At 39.3% G+C, this 22,915-nt stretch overlaps 1 protein-coding gene across 4 annotated transcripts in view; it reads left to right on the forward strand.

The window, feature by feature from the left end:
- Positions 1 to 22,915, forward strand: part of dlgap1a (discs, large (Drosophila) homolog-associated protein 1a) — a 161,405-nt gene that overhangs the window by 112,286 nt on the left and 26,204 nt on the right. For 3 of the 4 annotated variants that reach the window (XM_052022955.1, XM_052022958.1, XM_052022956.1), the window contains 3 exons: positions 490 to 854; positions 5,856 to 5,941; positions 14,437 to 14,855. In XM_052022955.1, coding sequence (XP_051878915.1) covers positions 490 to 854; positions 5,856 to 5,941; positions 14,437 to 14,855 — 870 coding nt within the window. Of the gene's footprint in view, positions 1 to 489; positions 855 to 5,644; positions 5,654 to 5,855; positions 5,942 to 14,436; positions 14,856 to 22,915 lie in introns of all 4 variants that reach the window. The other variant, XM_052022957.1, reaches the window with a different exon arrangement.

Consider the following 22,915-nt stretch of genomic DNA (forward strand, 5'->3'; position numbering starts at 1 on the left):
GTTGACATGCAGCCCAACAAGCTAAAGTGGGACAACCACTTAGCACCTGCAGCCCATATGATTTAGATTTTAGATTTAAAGTATCTTTATCCAGAGCTTTCTGATTTTCACTTGAATATTTCCACTACCTACTACAATGTTGCACATAGTGATGTCATGTGTAGCCCTAAGTATTTCTGCATCATATGTTTAAGGTGGAAAGGACGTTAATATGGGAAATCACATATTTACAAGCTTTTTTTGCATCAAGAATAAAAAGAGGCATGTGAAACAATTTTAGTTACCTTTAAAAAGTTTCAGGAATCTTTTTATTAAGCAAGAGGGAAGAGCTATTTACTTTTGTCTCAGTTATGTCTGAGTGGCATGATGATGCATCATCACATAAGTTAACTAATCTTCCACTTCTTAATGAAGACATTAAGTATTATTACAGTTACTGATGGAGCTTCGAAGAGATATTTGACATTTTGCTTTTGTCTGTTTAACCAGTGTCATCGTGTATTACTACATATAAGAAAAATCCTCCTCCAGTTCCACCACGGACCACAATTAAACCATTCATCTCAATCACTGCGCAGAGCAGCACAGAATCTGCTCAAGATGCATATTTGGATGGCCATACCCAGAGGGGTGATCTAAACAGCCAGTCAGGATTAAGTAACTCCACCGAAAGTTTGGATAGTGTCAAAGCCTTAACTGCTGCTATTGAAGCTGCAAATGCACAGGTTCATGGACCATCTAACAGTCAACAGTACATTGACAACACACCAGCAAACGACAAAGGAATCCAGCCAGCAGAGGAATCGAAAGGGGATGTGTTGAGAAAAAGCAAATGTTCTTCTGTTGGAATACAGGTGGAGTATCCATTTGTACTTGTATTATTGTCTAGAAGTTACTGGAGATGGTGTTACTTTTAAATGGATTAGCATTAGCATTAAAACAGTAGAGAGAAGAATTTAATACAAGTATCCTGAAGCATTTTTTACTATACTAATAATGAGAATAACATCTAATTTAATAATGTCACCTGTCTTAGTTTGTGAGCTGCATTTATATTTGAAGTGACTTCAGGTCAACTTGGATGGTTACCTCAGAGCTCAGGTCACTGGCTCCTGAAGTAGAGGCACCCAGAAAATAAAAGCATACTTGACACCATCACATCCCACTAACATCTGTTGTGACCCCAAGACGTATAAAATAAATCATTGTAGTGATTTTCATAAACTTCAAGGTTCTGTAAATTGTATCATCACTATGTTGTGAGGTACCTTTATCTTCAAATTGGGCTCTTGCATTTTAGCACGCTTCCCTTCTTCCTACTTTACATACCAAGAACATTGGAAGCCTGAGAGTGTGATTGATTGATATAAGTATGAAGACATTTTACAAGCTATATAACAACTTAAAAGCAACCTAATTTTTAGGACCCACACAAATGTAAGGCTTTGATGCCTAAAAGACTATGAAGATCTCTTGCTTTATATCAGAGTGGAATGAGCTGTGCAGCTCTTAGACAATAAAGGTAGAAAGCACCCCTTCTCTGAGAAAATGCCTTTGCTGATTGTGAGTTTATGGTTAGAAGGTTATAGCCCCAATTTTAATCTGATTCACCCATTAAAAATGAAACATGCTTGAACTGCCTGCCCATTTTATAACCTGCCAAAATGTGTGGTCCTATTAACTCAGCTAACCATATAATCAAATAGTATAGATTCTGAACACATCCCATTCTATTTGGATGGGTTACATTAAAATTGGGGCCAGTATTTTAGCACTAACATAACATTGACCTGATAGACAATGCTGATGTTGGTTAGGCTATCTTCCCAATTGATTTGCAGGATCTTGAAGAAAGAGCAGTAGTGGGTACTAACCAATGCTTTGGGTGCCTACTGCAGGTCATCCATGACTCTGAAGCTCAGAGGAGCTGCTTGGTATTAATATGAGCTTGATGCTGGATTTTGAGCTTTTCCTCAGTCAGCCAAAGTCTAAGCCAGTGCATTGGCAAACTTCATCATCAGTGGCTGCCTTTGATGAGAGGTGGCTTCTGAGATAAGGAGACAGGTTGCTGGAGGACTATTATTTTCCAGATATCTACTGTTTCATATGCTTCAGTGAAGGAGTCAACAATGACCTGGAGCTCAGTTTTTGAGTGTGCACATGAGTAAGCATCATCTGTGTGTCATAAATTGATGACTGAGATTAGGGCGAACTTGGTCTGACATAATGATGATAAAGATTGAACAGTTTACTGCTCATTCCATAAACTACTCCCCTTCAGCTCGAAGCTTATTGGGATGAGGTACAAAATGTAGCAAGAAAGATTGTGAAGAGAGATGGAGTGAAGACACATTATGTCACATCCCATTCTGCACCGGCATTAGGTCTGTAATGTACCTATTGGTTAGGATCATAGCATTCATGTAATCTTGTAGCAGATATTGAATGGTAATAAGTTTCTGAGAAGAGACACATTTAAAAGGATTTTCCATCCCTTTCAGTCATTGGAGTCAAAAATTTAGGTGAGGCCAAAAGAGAGCTTTTCAGTGGTTGATGAAGATCATGTCTGTGGGCCTCATGGTAAGCACATTATACCTCTTTAGCATCTAGAAAGAGCTAGCTGAGGAGAATTCTTGCTTGGCTCTAAACTGGCAGCAGGGAACCCCCACTCTAATTACTCCAACTGAATTTGTTTCCTTTCTTGAACATGATCACCCCACTTCCCCCCCGCCAACCCCCAACACCACCATCATATGCCTCAGCCTGTAGCCTAGCATGAACTCATCAAACCTTCTCCAGATAACCTCAATGAAGATTCCAGTCACTCAGTCAAAGGAACGAGGAAAGACATGCTAGGTTACTCATGCGTTCAGAGCCAATCGTGCAGAAAATCTAGCCTTTACAGTGGCATGCAAAAGTTTGGGCACCCTTGGTCAAAAGTTCTGTTACTGTGAATAGCTAAGCGAGTAAAAGATGACCTGATTTCCAAAAGGCATAAAGTTAAAGATGACACATTTCTTTAATATTTTAAGCAAGATTACTTTTTTATTTCCATCTTTTACAGTTTCAAAATAACAAAAAAGGAAAAGGGCCCGAAGCAAAATTTTGGGCACCCTGCATGGTCAGTACTTAGTAACACCCCCTTTGGCAAGTATCACAGCTTGTAAACGCTTTCTGTAGCCAGCTAAGAGTCTTTCAATTCTTGTTTGGGGGATTTTCACCCATTCTTCCTTGCAAAAGGCTTCTGGTTCTGTGAGATTCTTGGGCCGTCTTGCATGCACTGCTCTTTTGAGGTCTGTCCACAGATTTTCGATGATGTTTAGGTCGGGGGCTGTGAGGGCCATGGCAAAGCCTTCAGCTTGTGCCTCTTGAGGTGGTCCATTGTGGATTTTAAGGGTGTTTAGGATCGTTATCCTGTTGTGGAAACCATCCTCTTTTCACCTTCAGCTTTTTTACAGATGGTGTGATGTTTGCTTCCAGAATTTGCTGGTATTTAATTGAATTCATTCTTCCCTCTACCAGTGAAATGTTCCCTGTGCCACTGGCTGCAACACAAGCCCAATGCATGATCGATCCACCCCCGTGCTTAACAGTTGGAGAGGTGTTCTTTTCATGAAATTCTGCACCCTTTTTTCTCCAAACATACCTTTGCTCATTGCGACCAAAAAGTTCTATTTTAACTTCATCAGTCCACAGGACTTGTTTCCAAAATGCATCAGGCTTGTTTAGATGTTCCTTTGCAAACTTCTGACGCTGAATTTTGTGGTGAGGATGCAGGAAAGGTTTCCTTCTTACGACTCTTCCATGAAGGTCATATTTGTGCAGGTGTCGCTGCACAGTGGAACAGTGCACCACCACTCCAGAGTCTGCTAAATCTTCCTGAACGTCTTTTGCAGTCAAACGGAGGTTTTGATTTGCTTTTCTAGCAATCCTACGAGCAGTTCTCTCGGAAAGTTTTCTTGGTCTTCCAGACCTCAACTTGACCTCCACCGTTCCTGTTAACTGCCATTTCTTAATTACATTACGAACTGAGGAAACGGCTACCTGAAAACGCTTCACTATCTTCTTATAGCCTTCTCCTGCTTTGTGGGCATCATTTATTTTAATTTTCAGAGTGCTAGGCAGCTGCTTAGAGGAGCCCATGGCTGCTGATTGTTGGGACAAGGCTTGAGGAGTCAGGTTATTTATAAAGCTTTGAAATTTGCATCACCTGGCCTTTCCAAACGATGACTGTGAACAAGCCATAGCCCTAACAAGCTATTGAAGGTCTGAGACCTTGGTAAAAGTTATCTGAGAGCTCAAATCTCTTGGGGTGCCCAAACTTTTGCATGGTACTTCTTTCCTTTTTTCACTCTAAAATTGTACAAAACAAAAATAATATACTAATCTTGCTTAAAATGTTGAAAAGAATGTTTCATCTTTAACTTTATGACTTTTGGAGATCAGTTCATCTTCTACTCACTTAACTATTCACAGTAACAGAAATTTTGACCAGGGGTGCCCAGACTTTTGCATGCCACTGTATACAGTCAGGATCTTGAATCTATGTTTATATAAGACTATTTCTGTGGTTCCATTACCCAATAGAGGAATATACTATATTGACGTAAATGCTATCTGATGAATTTACTCCATGTTTAAATATAAATCATAGAAATTTTAGCATAGAAGGAAACTGTTCAGGTAATCTAGCTTTTATAAAGTTTTAAAATATTTATTCTCATTTTGTAGACATCTTTGTGCTTCATTGAAAACCCAGAGGTAGGCATTCTTAAACTACTCCAGATCATATATTGAAACTATTTAATAGGATATTTCAAGATTTTGCCCTCATGCTGACTATTCAACTAAGCCACTTAACTCTAATCCATTTCCCTTGCTCGTTCTCCACACCTTTAAATATTTTAAACAGTATTCTGGAGCCAGTAGCATGGTGATTTAAGGCTTGCCATGATACATCACTTTTAAACTCCAGCATTTGAATCAAAGTGCTTAGAATTGCACACTAACTGAAAAGTCCTGCCACATTTTTGTACTAGTTCAGTGCTTTTGTTTGAGATGTAGATTTGCTTACGTAGATAACACGAACGTAGCTGTGACTTTGCATGATCAGTGACCAAGGAGATGTTTGGATGTGCTAAGTGGGGTCTATTCAATACATTCAAAGTTCTGTCATTTGTTCAGTTAAATAGGGCATGAACAATCTGAAATATTACATCACCACAGCAAGCTTTTGGCTGTCTGGATATTTTAGAATGACTTCAGGTCTCCATGTACACAATCCTGGATTCATTCCAAGGCAATTAGCTTTTGTATGTGAATGAAGTCATAATCATCTGGGATATTTACTTTGCAGTTGAGATTCCTTACAACAAAGTCATGTTCTCCTGTAAATGTTAATATAAAGCTAACTGTTGAATGTGCTCCTGATCAATTGTACATGTTGCACATATATAGCTTAATTGTTACATTATTTGCCAAAGATCACAGTGATAAATCAAACCTAGTTTTCCCTTACCACCTTAAATTCCTAACATATATTTTACTATTGTATTTCAACCACTTAAAAGGCACGCATTTACAGTTTTTAAAACCCATCCCTTTGAAGCCGTACTATCAATACTAATTTAAATTGTATATTGAGGTGAACGATGTTTTTGTTTGCTTATTTATGTGTTGGTTGTGTTGCAACACTTTTCTTCCTTGTCCCAAATCAACAAAAAAACATTTTTTTCTGAAATAGTGCAAATTAGTCTCAAGAATATGCACATATTTTCCAAAGTGTAGGTTTAATCGAAGTCGAATGACAGACAGCATTCTTCTTTCTCTTTTATTCTCTTTTTTTCTTCTTCTAGGTTGATGGCCCAGAACAATTAACTTTAGCAGATACACATACAAACAAATTCCAGTCAGTAGGAATTCAAGTGGAGACAGAGAAGTGGTAAGTCAGTTTCTGTAATGTTTCACACAATTTAATTCACATACTGGAAATTAAACTTCCTGATTACAAAATGAATCTCTGAGCTCCAATGGTCCTTGATAGCTCTGTGGGTAGTATCCAGTTATAACAATGGATGAGGAACGTCATTTGCTTCATCACAACGCATACATCCAGGAAAGTATATCATCCAGTTTGTTAAATTATCTCAGAATGTTTACCTCTAGCATTTTATTTTATCCATACTCATTCTGTGAAATGTCTCAGCCACTTTGTGGAATTCTACACATGAAAGTGATGTTAAATGTGATTGAAAACAAAATAGATGTTTTGAAACTGGGGAACAGTTTTCTAAAGATGCCACTGTTTTAATTAATTTGTTAAGTGTTTTTAACCGATGAACCATAATACACCGCAGCATATTTGGTGTATGGTTGCTCTTTGAATAAAAAAGCTAAACAAGAATTTTAACTGCATGATTGCTGTTTTCCTCTAGATTGTCTGCTTATTTTATTCATCTTCCCATATTACTACAGCAGTTTAATTTTTCTGTCTTCATAATTTTTGATTTGAAACAAACAATATAAAACCATACTTTAAATCTAAAATATTCCAACTACATGCTGAAAGAACTAAAACTAGATGCTCACAATGAGCTCAACTGCAGAGGGTAAGATTATGGATGTTGTGACCTTCTAGTGCTAAGCCACACAGTTGCTTATTAACAAAATTTGTTTACAATGAAACATTTCCAGTCAGGCAAGTTTTTTTTTGTTAAGTTCTCACACATTAAAGCTGTTTAAGAATAAATATGCCTCGAAATTAGATTATGTAGTAGGTGCTGTTCAGTTCCGCAGAAAACAATTGAAAATGTACTTAGCACAGAGTGAAATGCAAAAGTGACCTTCTCTGGGTCATTTGCTATCATTCTGGACATTCAGCTGAATAGTTTCCCGGTATGCTTCCTGCTTGTACTTCTAAGTCAGATATGCACTAAGTTATGTCACTCCCCATGCAGCAGCCATTTTGAAGCATTGTGGGGGAAATTAGCAATAACCATCATTGGGCACTTCAAGGACAATGCCCTCATTGTACATTGCCAGATTGGTGCCCAGCTAAGGTAAGTTCCAAGCTTACCTTTTATCTTTTAATATCAACCCCCCCTGCCCCGCCCCCATCATGCCAGCACCCACTCCATCTAACCTTTCATTCAATGCCTTCCTCAAACCCTTTCCCATCCACCAAATTGCTGCCATAACACTCCCAGTTGCCCCTACACAATGATCCCACTTACTTCTCCTTCTGACTGTGTCCATGAGCCCCAGGCAAGGCTTTGAGTTCCACCACCACCAACCCCTGTCCACCTTGGAAACCCTTAATTTCTGACCTCCCCTGGACAGAGTTCCAGGTGACACCTTTTTGTCTCTGTAAAATTACAATGCCTTTTCACTTTCATTGGTTGCAGAAGCAGAAGCATTGGCACACAGCTGCTACAACTGTCTAGAACATCCTTAAAAACACTGGAATTTCTAGGCCATTACATTTACATGCAAGTGAATGCAAATTAAACATCTTGGACAATCTTTCTGCATACTGCAAAGAAATGTTATTCAATTGGATCACTTAGTAAACGAATCAGGTCACAGGATTTCATTGATAATTTATCGCCTTCTGTTCTCACCATTTATGTTGTTCATTGCAGATGTGACTGCCCTGCTGCTGCTGAAGCTATGGGCAAAAACAAGCAGAACATCTGTTTGTATAGGAGCGCAGAGAAATTCTAGTGGACCCAGATGGGTGAGCTAGACTAATATTGAAGTGGCCACCAATACCCAAAGCTTTAGGCACAATTGAAAAGCATGCACATTTATTGTGCCACCCAGGACCAGCGGATAAAACTTGAGGGAGGTGCTAGACTGAATTGATTAGCTCCCACCTGCTATGACTCACCATACCACATGGTCTGTATTCACACTGAGGCATCACAGGAGTTATTGTGGTGTCACTCTAAGTCCACCCCATTCTGCAAACCTGTCAGAAGAATGTGCGGTAGCAAATGCCTGCCTGGTACAGGCAGTTTTCAGGTTATGTAAGGGATCTTGAGAACTGTCTTTAAGCCGATTTCTCCGTAATTCAGAAACATTTGTTTTCTATAGCTACCCATAATGTATTGCTCTACGTACACATGTTTTAATTCATTCATTTCATTGAATAATCACCCTAATACTATCCATAATTAAACTAATGGAATACCGTATGTACCGTATCCAGTTCTTAATGAATACCATGAAACATTTTATTACAGGAAGTCCCCGGTTACAATAGGGTTCCATTCCCGGGAACTGTTCTTAACCCAACTTTTTCGTAAATGGGAAATGAGCAAAAACAGGGTGTGGGAGAGGATCACAGAAACAGCAGAGGAGATTGAGCAGGCATGGGAAGAGTGACCGCTAGCCAGCCTCACTGACTCTGTGAATGAGTCCGCTCGGCACTCCCAGCTCCACTCAGCTCGATTCGACCCCTGAATGTTGCAGCTTGGGGGTAGGAGGGAGAGGAGGCACACAGACATGCTCAATTCCCACCCTGCAGAAGATGCCTGCAGCCTGCAGCAGCCAGCAAATCCATCCCCATCCATCCCGCCAGTCTTCTAAACATTCGTTCATATTTATGGGTGTCCGTAAGTCGGGCATTCATAACCCAAGGAGGGCCGGTATTATAATTACCAGCTAGGAAAATGCTTTAAAAATGTATGGGAGAATTTGCATAAAATCAGATTTCCATATCAGGTCATTCATAATTTGAGGAGCCCCTGTATTTACACTGCAGATAGTTGTAAAAGAGCTCCATGCTTTCAATCTATCCATCTGTAAGATAGAAGCAGTATTCCAGGGAGAATATTTATGTCTGGTGAAAAGTTCACAGGGGGAGTAATAGAAAGTTAACTCGAGGTTACAGTTTAGCATTTGCCTCATTCTCATTTGACAGAGCTCACTTTGTGATTTTTCACATTTATTTACATAAACAGAATTTATATAATTAAACATGAAGTTGATCTGTAACATTTTCATATTCTTTATTGTACGTACATTGTGAAACATATTAAATAGTTAAATGGTATATATTTTCCTGATGAGAGAGTGCTGATTAAAAGAGATTTGAGACATAGCAAATGAAACAGCCATAATTGCCATTACTCATGGAGCATTTATAATATGTAAAATGTAATTTGATGCAATTTTATTGGCGGATATAACTTTTAGTTTAGTGACTTGAATTTATTAAAAAAAAGTTGAAAGGTGATAAATTTCTGATACAGTCACTACAAGTTTTTTGTCTTTGTACAAATTGTTCTCTCCATATTATGTCTGTTGCTCACTCTACAGCCCCATTAAATGCTTTTATACAACAATTCCACCATCTGTGTGCTGGGTATGGGACAACAGAGAGCTGATAAACAAAACAAAATACAGTTTTAATTGTGCTGTACAAAGATGAGGTTCTTTTGGATGTTATATTTGCTTGGCAATAAGCAGGCACCATATGATAAATTTCCATTCTTACCTGCATCTGAAATGCCATAAAATTGAATAGGTTGAACATTTACATGTAAATCAATGTTTTGATTTTTCATGTTCCTTTCAATTCTTATCCTTTTGTTTCTGAAAACATTCCAAGTAATCATTATTTCATATGGTTATAGATACCCAGTGTAATAATTGGCTTTAAAATAATTTTGCAGCAATTTTAATCATGCAACCCTGACTGACTAAAGTGCAATACTTTTAATTGCCAGATTTATTACAATTTGGTTTTATGTTTCAAAATAATAATTATAATAACTGTTGCTTTATTAGAATAGTTCTGTTTGTTTTTCAGTGTAAATGATTTGCTATGTGTGAAAGATGTCTTGGCCCATTGTGATGTCATGTTTGAATTTATAATTTCTTATGGTTGGATATGACTTGTCTTCTCTTAACAAGTCTTCTCTTGACAGCTCCTCTTGACTTCCTCCACTGAATTATACCTTACCGAAAATAGGCTACACATATTTGGATTCTGATTTTATTGACAAAAATTGCAATATTTCACTTCAACATCCTTAAGAATTCCAAAGGCAATGCAAAAATCTATTCTATAAGTGACATTTGTCATGAGCACCAGTTGCAATGCAGTAGTGTGGTAAATGATTAATTTATTTTTAAATCTTATATAAAATTAGCTGTATGTCACCCACCAATTGTGTTACAATGTCTCTGGTTGAACCTCATTGGTCTTTTTGCCCAAGGCATACTATTGTTAGACCAAAATTAAGTTTTTCCCAAAGTGGAATGTTGTAATAAAAAAGGTAAGCATTAAAATGTATATTTTCACATAATAAAAGAAATTTCTTAACTCTACATGAAGCTGAAGGAACAGGTTGGAAATCCAGATCAAATGTCCAGCTTATAAAAGTACATGCTGGCCAATAATTGTTCTGTCTTTTGGAATATGCTGCCAGGGATGGTGGTGGAGGCAAGTACGATAGAAGCATTCAAGAGGCTCTTAGATAGGCACATGAATGTGCAGAAAATGGAGGGAGATGAACACTGTGTAGGCAGAAGGGATTAGTTTGGTTAGGCATTTGATTACTAATGTAGTTAGTTTGGCACAACATCGTGGGCCGAAGGGCCTTTTCCAGTGCTGCACTGTTCTACATTCTATGTTCTAATAATTTATGATGGCTGTGTGATTCCTCCCCTAGTCCCAACTGCAGACCTTCAATAAGCAACACCTAACTAACTAATCAACCAAGCTATTATAACTTTCTCTCTTCTTGCCCTGCTGCAGCACCCTTCTCTACCCAGCATCTGTGATGTTTTTACAATATTACTTATGAGCTCACATTAGAACTACCGCTATTCTTCATTACTGTCTCCTACTGTCTAACATACTCAGCTGAATCAATACATTTCTTAATTGCTCCTCAGGTTTAGTTTCACAAATGTTCAAACTACAAAGAATTTCAGCTCATTATCTCACCCAAACCTCCCTACTCAGGAAAAATATCTGCTCACATGGAATGAACATAACAACATAAAAAACTGAAGCAGCAATAGGCCAATTGGCCCTCTTCCCTGCTCTGCCTTTCACATATCATAACTGATCTTCTACTTTCGCACCCCATGACCTTTGATTCCCTTCATATCCAAAAAACATTATCAATCTCTGTCTCACACTTCCGTTACCCTCTTGCATACAGAATTCCAAAGATTTGCTGCCTTCTGGCTGAACAAAAACTTGGAATATTGTGTGCATTTCTGGTCACACCATTACAGGAAGGATGTGGAGGCTTTGGAAAGAGTACAGAAGAGATTTACGAGGATGCTGCCTGGATTAGAGGGTATGACCTATTAGAACAGGTTGGACAAATTTGGGTTATTTTCTCTGGAGCATAGGAGACAGAGAGGAGACCTGATAGAACTGATGAGAGGCATAGATATAGTACGTGGTCACAATCTTTTTCCCAGGATAGAAATGTCAAATATTAGAAGACGTGCATTTAAGGTGAGAGAGGGTAAGGTTTTGAAGCAAAATGTACTATGGGGATGTGGTCGTTGTTCAGGGATCTCTTGCAGGATGTTAGGGATAAATTTGTCCCGGGGAGGCAGATAAAGAATGGCAGGGTGAAGGAACCATGGGTGACAAGAGAGGTGGAACAACAACTAGTTAGGAGGAAGAAGGCAGCATACATAAAGTGTAGGCAGCAAGGATCAAATAGGGCTCATGAGGAATATAGGGTAGCAAGGAATGAACTTAAGAAGGGGCTGAGGAGAGCAAGAAGGGGTCATGAAAAGGCTTTGGTGAGTAGGGTTAAGGAAAATCCCAAGGCTTTTTTCACTTATGTGAAGGGCAGAAGGATGACAAGAGTGAAGGTAGGACCGATTAGAGACAAAGGTGGGAAGATGTGCCTGGAAGCTGTGGAAGTGGGTGAAGTTCTCAATGAATACTTCTCTTCAGTATTCACCAAGGAGAGGGGTCTTGATGACGCTGAGGACAGTGTTGGTAAGGTTAATGTTCTAGAGCATGTAGATATCAAGAGAGAGAATGTGTTGGAGCTGTTAGAAAATATTAGGACAGATAAGTCCCTAGGGCCTGACAGAATATTCCACAGGCTGCTCCAAGAGGTGAGGGAGGAGATTACTGAACCATTGGCTAGGATCTTTGAGTCCTCGTTGTCCATGGGAATGGTACCAGAGGAATGGAGGGTGGCAAGTGTTGTCCCCTTATTCAAAAAAGGTAGTAGGGATAGTCCAGGGAATTACAGACCAGTGAGCCTTACGTCTGTGGTGGGCAAGCTCTTGGAAAGGATTCTTAGAGGTAGGATCTATGAGCATTTAGAGAATCATGGACTGATTAGGGACAGCCAGCATGGATTTGTGAAGGGAAGATCATGTCTCAGAAGCCTGATAGGATTCTTTGAGGAGGTGATCAGGAAGATTGATGAGGGTAGTGTAGTGGATATGGTCTACATGGATTTTAGTAAGGCATTTGACAAGGTTCCACATGGTAGGCTTCTTCAGAAGGTCAGAGGGCATGGGATCCATGGAGTCTTGGCCGTGTGGATTCAGAATTGGCTTGCCTGTAGAAAGCAGAGGGTTGTGGTGGAGGGAGTGCCTTCAGATTGGAGGGTTGTGACTAGCGGTGTCCCAGAAGGATCAGTTCTGGGACCTCTACTTTTCGTGATATTTATTAATGACTTGGATGAGGGGGTAGAAGGGTGGTTAGCAAGTTTGCAGATGACACAAAGGTCGGTGGTGTTGTGGATAGTGTGGAGGACTGTCGAAGCTTGCAGAGGGATATTGATAGGATACAGAGCTGGGCTGACAAGTGGCAGATGGAGTTCAATCCGGAGAAGTGTGAGGTGGTACACTTTGGAAGGACAAACTCCAAGGTGGAGTACAAGGTGACTGGCAGGATTCTGGGTAGTGTGGAGGAGCAGAGGGATCTGGGGGTTCATAGCCACAGATCACTGAAAGTTGCCTCACAGGTGGATAGGGTAGTTAAGGAAGCTTATGGGATGTTAGCTTTCATAAATCGTGGAATTGATTTTAAGAGACGCGAGGTAATGATGCAGCTCTACAAAACTCTGGTTAGACCACACTTGGAGTATTGTGTCCAGTTCTGGCTGCCTCATTATAGGAAGGATGTGGAAGCGTTGGAAAGGGTGCAGAGGAGATGTACCAGGATGTTGTCTGGTTTGGAGAGTATGGATTATGAGGAAAGACTAAGGGTGCTAGGGCTTTACTCTTTGGAGAGGAGGAGGATGAGGGAAGACATGATAGAGGTATACAAAATATTAAGAGGAATAGATAGAGTAGACAGCCAACGCCTCTTTCCCAGGGCACCAATGCTCAATACAAGAGGGCATGGCTTTAAAGTAATGGGTGGGAAGTTCAAGGGAGATATCAGAGGGAGGTTTTTTACCCAGAGAGTCGTTGGGGCATGGAATGCGCTGCCTGGGGTAGTGGTGGAGGCAGGTACATTAGTCAAATTCAAGAGATTGTTAGATAAGCATATGGAGGAATTTAAAATAGGGGGATATGTGGGAGGAAGGGGTTAGATAGTATTAGGCGTGGCACAACATGGTGGGCCGAAGGGCCTGTATTGTGCTGTACTGTTCTATGGTTAAAGGAAATGTGTGGGGTAAGTGTTTTACACAGTGAATGGTAGGTGCCTGGAACGGGCTGCCAGAGGTAGTGGTGGAAGCAGATATGATAGTGGCATTTAGATAGATACGTGAATATGTAGAGAACGGAGGGATATGGATCATGTGCAGGCAGGAGAGATTTAGTCTAATTTGGCATAATGTTTGGCACAGACATCATGGGCTGAAGGGCCTGTTCCTGTGCAGTACTGTTCTATGTTTTTCTCATCTCTATTTTGAATGACTGACTCCTTAACCACTTATTCCAGACACTCCAGCATCAACACCACATCTACCGTGTCAAACCCCTTAAGTATTTTGTACATTTCATTGAGATCATCATCTACATCAAACACTACCCCATATCAAGCAGGATATATGGTGCTGGGCTGGTACACTAGGGTGGCTCCTATTTCTATCCTGAGCAGGGGAAGTAGGGCAGTTAAACCCCTGCTCGAGACACTACCCCATTCCTCCCCTTGAGATACAGTGGGTTGGCATCACAACTAAGCCTCACCCTGCCTTTTCCACATCCATTCCATATTGGAGGAAAACAGTCAAAAACAGGAGTCTAGATGACCAGTTGTTTGACCAATGTGAGCAATAGTACTTACCTCTGCAGCAACTGAGAATCCAATAATCTGGGATGTTCCTACCTTGTGTAGCTCAACATTGCCAGTGCATTGAACCACTGAATCATCTTAGGACTAGAATGCTGTTATCATCTATGGTACATTTTTATCTTACAGCTACATGAAATTGCAACAAATTTCCCTCAAACTGTTTTGTTATAACAATTATTATTCTCTTGTAGTTTTCGAAGATTTACACGGTCAAACAGTGTGACAGCAGCAGTACAGGCTGATCTGGATTATAAGGAGAATTCTGAAAGTTCAATGGGACCCCAGGAAGTAGTTTCAAGTCCATTACTAAGGCAGCACTCCAAAGATGCAAGCACATCCACACCTAGCTTTCTTGGACCAGAGGGCAACCACTTGCAGGCCAGTGCACAAGAGAATGCCTTTGACTCAAATTTTGATCCTTCTTTTCTGCCACCCCCTGAACCCTGGATCAACTCTACATCAGAGGCTGAAGTAGAAGCAGGCCAGAGGTCGGTGTGTCAAAGGGACGGACGATGGTTTATGAAATTGCTTCAAGCTGAAAAGGAGCGCATGGATGCCTGGTGTCAACAGATGGAAAAGGAAGAACAAGAAAATACCCTTCCTGAAGAAAGTAAGTCTATGTAGAAAATCCACAAGTGGTAACAAACTCTAGCCTACATGGGAAACAAACATAAAACTGCTTATTATGTAACATTTACCTAATGTTGACTTGTTTATCCATGGGTGAATTTCCCCATTGGTTTGCCCATTCCACTGCCTAACTTCCACCAAAGTGAAGGCAAGAGAAAATGGTTGGGGTTGGGCTCAGTTCAATGGGTGAAAACAACATTCTGGGAAAACTGGATATACAAAAATCTGTTCTCTAAATTGTGACGTGAAAAGAAAACCAAAGGCAATTAACACTTTGAAGGTTTAGTTGGACAATGTAGTGAACTTTTTCAGATGCCACTTGACCTCCTAAGGCCCTAAAATGGTGAATAAGGAGCAGGTGTTCAATTCCAACTGGAAATCTGGCATCTGCCATATTAAGGACAAACATAAGGCAATTTTACCAATTCCTAAGGAAAGCTTATTTGCATATGCAAATTAGAGCCCTTATAACTACTACAGTCCAGCTCCAAAATGAAATGCTACTATTATATTGTCCTTCAGCATGAAGTTCATGGGGGCTCTGGCAATGATTGTTTTCTCATTTTGAGAAACTCATAAGGGTAGAAGTAACCATTTATTCAAGATTGGAGGAAATTTTACACAAAACCCCTAAATTTAAATTGTTTCATTTATGGGTTCTGCTTAAATATGTTTAATTAACATTGTAGGGATGAAGAAGGAAAGATCCAAGTAGGAGTCGCATGATGAGCTAAACATTCTGTTTCTGTCCTCCAGCAGTCTATGATTCTAAAAGATTAAAAGTTTACATATTTCTTGGTGTTCAATTTTCAAAAATGCATTTTAAACAGGTAGCCAGTGAGATGTTGCATTAGCAGAAACTTAAAAGTAAATGACAAAGGTTTTCAGCAGAGGCCATTGGCTGAAATAATTGCTGGTGCCCTCTTGCTGTGCCCTTCCATGCACCCATTTGGGTGCATCAGAGTTCCTAGGTGCGTGTCCTATGTTTACCTCCACCAGCAAACTGACAAATTGGGGGGAGATTTCATTAGTTAATTCTTTTATTGGCTGGGTTGGAAGCAAGAAGCTGTCCCAAAGACTTGGATACTGTACATTGTCCCAAAGTATAGCTAAGTGGTCAAATCTGGGGAGAGTAGATTGGGGACAAGATGTAGGGAGAATAGGTTACAGAGAAAATTAGTGGGGGATTGGAATTGCTCTGTGACTCGATGGTCATAGACTCAATGATCATAGACTCAATGGTCCAATTGGCCTCCTTCTATATCGTAATAAAAGATGGAATTTCTGGAATCTATGCTGTCTTCAGATACCTAGGCTGAGTTATCAGTTGTAAAATACTCACAATTCCATGGTGTGCAAGCAATCCCAAAGCGTTGGAGCTGCTCAATAATAAAGCATAACAGCTGCCTGTTACTGGATAGAGAATGACTTTCTGTTACTCTTCTATCCCTGAACTGATTACTTCCCAAATCAGGTTTACTTGTTTATTCATTGGACTTGGCTTGTTGCCACCATTCTGTTGTAAACAATAAGATGAGAAAGCTTTCATCTCCCATTGTTTGTATTTTGGTCTGATTTTGATTTTATATATTTAATTGAATACACCCATGAAGCATAAAAATGTACACAGTCACTAGTAGATGTGCATGTTAAGTATAATAGATGAGGATGAATTGTTCGTCTATTTTCTAATTCAAAATGAAACTATCTCCATCATTAGCAATGAGTTGTTTTGAGGAGCTGCTTTATAGTGCTCCTCATTACTCTTTTCTCTGTGATTTTCTAGCTGTTATACTCTACCTTTTCTCTCTGTTACTTTCATTGCATTTGACATTATTTGAATCAGAGCAAAAATTGAAGGGAGGGGAAGTATGAGGGAGTACAGGCTGACCTGAACCAGGATTGGGAGCATAGAGTTTTAACCATGGCATTGGTCACTTATATTCTTCGTAATCATTCTGTCAAAGTCAAGTTTATTGTCATATGCACAAGTGCATGTATGCATAGGTGCAGTGAAAAAGTTACTTGCAGCAGCATCACAGGCACACAGCATCAAACACACAATGTTCACAAGAAAAACAAATTACACAAACATTATACAAGAAAGAACACCATTAGAACAATAAAACCAAAGTTCATTGTAGAGCAAAGTGATCATAGTGTTACTATACTGAGGTAGTAATCAGGGTTTTACAGGTTGGTTCAAGAACTGAATGGTTGAAGGGAAGTAGCTTTCTTGAAGCTGGTGGTGTAGGACTTCAGGCTTCTGTACCTCCTGCCCAATGGTAGCTGCAAGAAGACAGCATGGCCTGGATGGTGGTGATCTTTGATAAAAGATGTTGCCTTCTTGAGGCAGTGCCTCATATAGATACTTCGGGATGAACTTGGGCTAAAACCATATTCCCCAAATATTTGAGGAACAAGCCACTTTAAGACTTCTCCAATTTTTCTCTCCTTACCTCCAACTCCTCCTCAACATCCACTCAACAACATTCTTCTCACATTTATCAAAAATAATCCATCCTGTGAAGAGCTGTAGAGGCATCCAGAAGTTCCTCATGCTTCCTCATCTGCTCTGAAGCACTGGGAGCATCTTTCATTTTTCCCATTGTGTTCATTGATATCTTCAATCATGTCTAACTATCACTGAAATGTTGTATTGGCAACATAACAAATCCATAAATGCATTTAGTCAATGACATCTCTCATCCCTTTCAACCACTCCATGCTCAAATTCCAAATTGCTATAACGTTGGTCAAAATTATATATTATTTGCAGGTGTAATTTTTCTCAGAATTACCTGAACTGTTATTTTCTTTGTGATGATAGTGAAAATGTAGATGTTGAATCTGAGTATAATATTATTTTATTGTTAACTCATTAAGAATGTCAATGGTTGTGGTTAAACTGTGAATATTTTCTTTGGAGTACTGTGGTGTAAATTTAATGGTCCAATTGTTTTCATCATCAGGCACACTTGTATATTAATTTACATACAATTAACTTGTAATTCCACAATCAAATTACAGCCCTCTGAGGCTTTAATCTAAACGCTTGAATCTTTCCTATCATTTTCCATCAATTTGTTATTCTCAGGCCTGATACCTATCTTACTTCTACATATACTTGCTTGTACAAACTACACTATGCAACATTCTTATTTTCAACACTTGCCATAAAAAACTCAATCCAGCACACCAGCAGACAAATTGAGATGATGTTGGCTCATTCCTTCATAATGCTTGTTGAATATACAATCAAAGGTATGCTGCATATTGTGGTTTGTACAAGCAAGAGTATATGGCGGTGAGATGGGCAATCAGACCTAGGATTAGAAGGATTTCAGAAAATAACAAATTGATTCTTGGCTTTAATGACCTTCTTGTTATATCAAGTACTTGGCTAGCTATCAGGGTGTATGAATTAACAACAAATGCTGGAAATCCCAAATAAAAATAGATAGCACTAAATAGTTAGAGGAGATCAAGTAACATTAGTAAAGAAAAAAAGGCAAGTTATGATGTTTCTAACACATCATTAGAAACATCCATTTAGGAAATGAATCACATTCTGCTGATTATTTTCAGTGCTGTGTAATTGAAAATCAATTTCACTCTGGGTTCATTGCTTCTGCAACCATCCCAAGATCAAATCAAGCCAACTGTGAAATTCAGCTGGGCAGTTATGGCCATAAGTCACCCTTGCAACCCCCGTGCTCATGGACAAAATATGATTTCAGTGTCATGGTCACATGGGATGAAGTCATTCTTCTTGTATTAGTCCTTTTGGATTGTTACAGAGTAACTTGGAACAAGTTGTTCTGGGCCGCCCATCCTGGAACACTTCCAAGAAAACATAGACTTACTCCTGCAGTGGGAGACCTTTAGGAAAGTGAGAACCCTACCTAACGTCATTGTTTCCCCAGCACTGCAGTCCACTATCCCACGCAAGCACCTTGATCTCCAATCCATCCCTTTATTTGCAGCCCTCCCCACCCCACCCCCCATAACCCCTCCCTGCATATTATTGGTTCCTTCATCATGCATTTACAAAACTGTCCTCATGATGTTGTTGGTGATATTACTGCAAGAATGAAAATCGATCAAAATTGGTATTGGCACAGATTTGTTCTTTCTGTACCTCGTCACTCAACTGGTGCACTGTATTCTATGCAGAAGGTGCACGTTGTATCACTCAACATACATAGTGACAAATTTGAATCTTAAAATATAGTTAAGAAACTGCAGTCAGAGAACAAAAAGACACAACATGGTGGAAGTAGTGAAATGAGTAAAATTTAACTGCAAGTGAATGATGTGAATACTAAATTTGATTTTAAAAAAACATTAACCTGCATGATTAGGTAGATGAAGTATGTAAAAGATGGCTCGATGACTGCACTGCTCCACCTCTGATGAACTGGGAGGCTAAGGATGTTGTTGGGGCTTTTGCAAAATTTAAGCAAAGATATAAACTGACATGCAACAGTTTCTTGAAAGGCATGAGTAGTGAAAAGGGTCAGCTGAACCCTTTCGTGGATGGGAGAGGAAGAGTTCTATTTTTTCAGCAGCTGGGAGGTAAGTGAGTCCAGCACATACTTCAAGCTGAGGCTGAATCACCAGATCCACATAAGTGAGTCCCAAAGCCTGAGGCAGGAACTGGGTGACCCTATTGATGACTTCTTTACAAGGCTTCAAAATACAGTCAGTAAATGCAACTTCAAGGAAATGAATGAAGGCTAGTGGACCAAATTTTTTGGGGCTCGGCATACCCAGACTGCCACTTCTGAATTCAGATACAGGAGGAAGCATCCTCTCCACGTCCACTCTGTCAAGACCATCATGTTTCCATCAAGTCCCCTCCCATTCTTAACCCGTCCAACTTTCCTTATAAGACATTCTGCCCATTTCACGTATTGTTCAGTGAATCTTCCCTGAACTGTTTTCAAACAATTAACATCCTTCCTTCAATGAGGAGACAGTCCACCAGATGTGGTTACAAAGCCTTATTGAAAAATGGGAACATCCCCACTGATTGTGGACATCCTTGGCCCATGACTACTCAAAGTGGAGAACATTTGGGATGGTTTTCAGAACCATGAGTCTATGCATTGTGGGAGTATAGAAAAACCCTGTATAAACACCAGAAAGAACGCACCACTTCACAAACTACCCACCCTGTCAGGTACCTCATGACTCATCTGTGGAATAATCTGTGGTTCTCACAATGGCCTCTTCACTCACCCCACAACCCACAAAATTCAACTGGAAGCAAGTTATCCTTTCTTCTGACAGTCTGCCTAATAAGAAGAATATTTTGTGTATTAAACACACATTGTATCACTTGGCAGTCTGTAGTCTGAAAATGTAAACTACAGATCTGAGTTTTAAAGTATAATTAAGAAACAGAGCCCTAAGAAAAGCAACATATATTGTTCCCCATCATCGATCTCCCCATTCCACCACACCCCCCCATCCTTCAATAATAGTAGTCATCTCAATCACTCTTCCTCCAATGCTGTATGGCCAGTCCTCCTGTAAAATCTTCAGCCTCCCTGTCCCCAAATCACCAGCCTCCATCTCCCAAAACTTTAATCCCAATTTATCCACTCCAGTGGTTTTAGGAGCTAATTGGAAGGAAGATGTACTGGACACCTAGCTGACTAAGTAGCATTTTATTCAATGGTGTACATCACATGCAAGTAGTATTCATAGAGGATAAATTGTGCAGGGCAAGATTTTGCTTTAACATTTATAATAAATATGTTAATAATCATTATTAGTGCAATAAATCCTCCAAGCAGAAAAGCAAATCCTCCATTTATAGCTTAGATAATGTACATACATCACAGACTACTAGAAACAAAAGGCAAAAGGGTGATTAATTTTAGTCACATCTGTGCTAAAGTTTTTGCAACATGATATATAAGAACTCTATATCATCTTCCTGCAGCCCAGTACTTGCTGACTGCTCCCTACCTTTCAATGCAGAATCCAAGATAAGGCAGTATCACATGCTGAATGGCTCACTGTATAACCCATTAAAAAAAAGAGTAAGCACTTGGGGTACAAGAAATGACAATGCAATCGTTAATCTTGGCAGCATTAATCATCTCCTTTACAAAGTGCAATCTGAATGGGGGGTTAACTTTGTAGAATTGTAGAGCAATTTTAAAAAGCTAATGCACAAAAATCTTTATTCAGTCTTCAACCAAAAAAAGCCTCTCAATTACGATTGAACTGATATTGATTTTTGATTTTACTCACTTAGATGGACATGACAATCTGGCACATTGGGAAAATAAATGAATGACAGATTTGGACAAGTGGAAAAAAAATGAAGTACATGTTGTGCTGTGCTTTGATCCCTGCAGCCAACCTACTGAGCCCAAACTCAGGAGAAGAACACAAGACAGGATAGTTTCGAAAATGTACAAACCCCACTAACTTATAACCGGGGCTCAATCGCAAATATACATATATGCTAGGATAGTGATCAAAATGGTATAGCTCACTGTACTTAAAACATTTTAATGAAAACAAAGTCAAAACTCGCTATTAGTGTGATTATGTGCCAAGCCTACAGCATAGCTTTTTCACAGAAATTGTACTCTCTACAGCTTGATTAACAAGGTTGCTGATGTTTATGTTAGTTAGTTGCTGGTGGCTCCTTGTAATAGATTAAATCTTCAAGTACTGTCACATACGGTTTTGGTTACTTTTATCTTTTTATTAAACAAAACTGTATAAATGGGAATTTATACAGTTTTGTTTAATATACAGACCTGCAATAGTTTGTTCTTTCTTGGCTCTGAAGCTAGATAGTGAATGTTATCATTTATGTCCAGTCCTAAAGTCTCAGATTTTTCAGTAAGTGGAAAGGAGGGTAGGGGGGATAGGGGACAGTCACAAACTTGTAATCAGCAGAATGAAAATTCCACACCATTTCTTTCCCAGTCCTACCAATCCCATTGCACAATCAGTCAAGTTAAAAAAAATATGAATTTTGTCACCATGTCTAAGTAGCAGACCAGGATGTAAATTTACTCATTGAGATGTACTTCTTCATTTAACCACTGCTATATATTACTCGCTCAGGCATGGAGCTAGTTCTGAGGAAAAACTAGGAATATATTGGAAAAGTTTTCTCAGAGGTTACTAATGCTATGCAAACTGTTTTCCAATGAAAGTTGATCATGGCAGACATTATTAAATATTATTTCTTGATGTCAAATTAAAGTGTTGAGATGGAAGTTTTGTAGTTAGACATGTCTAAATGTAGCTCTTTACACATTTTAATTGCCTATTTATTCTTTATTCTTGTTCACATTGTTATGAACTCTTTCCTTTCCTGCTGTAGCATTTGATTGCATGTTTTATAGTGTAAACCCGGGAACTTTGTAGTGAGTTCCTGTATACCATGTTTATCAGTTACCTGTTGGCCAACTGATTGATAACTGTACACCCAAATGGGAGGCAAGTTGTATCTCCCAAGTTGAGTAGAGTGTGCAGTAGCATACACTCTCTACAATTTATCTTTAAAATTATCAATAAAGTATAAGGAAAATTCCAGTAAGTTGCAGTTGTTATAGCTGGTTAGGAGCCAAAACGGCTCTGTATAAATATTACTTCTCACAAAACGTGGTGAATCACTGGAACTCTGTTACCTGGAAGGTTGTGGAGGTTAGATCGTTTGGAGGTCTTTAAAGAGGATGTAGATAATTATTAAAAGATCAAGGAATTAACAGCTATGAGGAATTGGCACAATAGAGAAGAGGAGGTCTAAGGAAAGTCAGGCATGATTATATCTGAATGGTGGGGCAGGCTTGAGGGGCCGAATGGCTTATACCTGCTCCTGTTTTCTTATTTTCTTATCTACAGTCGGCCCCTGTGTATTGGCCGTTCAGGTTACAGAAATATGGCCTAACAGAATTCACAAATCACTGTCCAGAAATTTGAGATATGGAATAAAATTTGCTCTCAAGAGTTTATGTGGGGAAGAAAAGTAAATAAATAAACACAAAATGTATTTATTTTAAC

The sequence above is a fragment of the Pristis pectinata genome, chromosome 9 (assembly GCF_009764475.1).
Source record: "Pristis pectinata isolate sPriPec2 chromosome 9, sPriPec2.1.pri, whole genome shotgun sequence".
In the NCBI taxonomy this organism is placed as follows: domain Eukaryota; kingdom Metazoa; phylum Chordata; class Chondrichthyes; order Rhinopristiformes; family Pristidae; genus Pristis; species Pristis pectinata.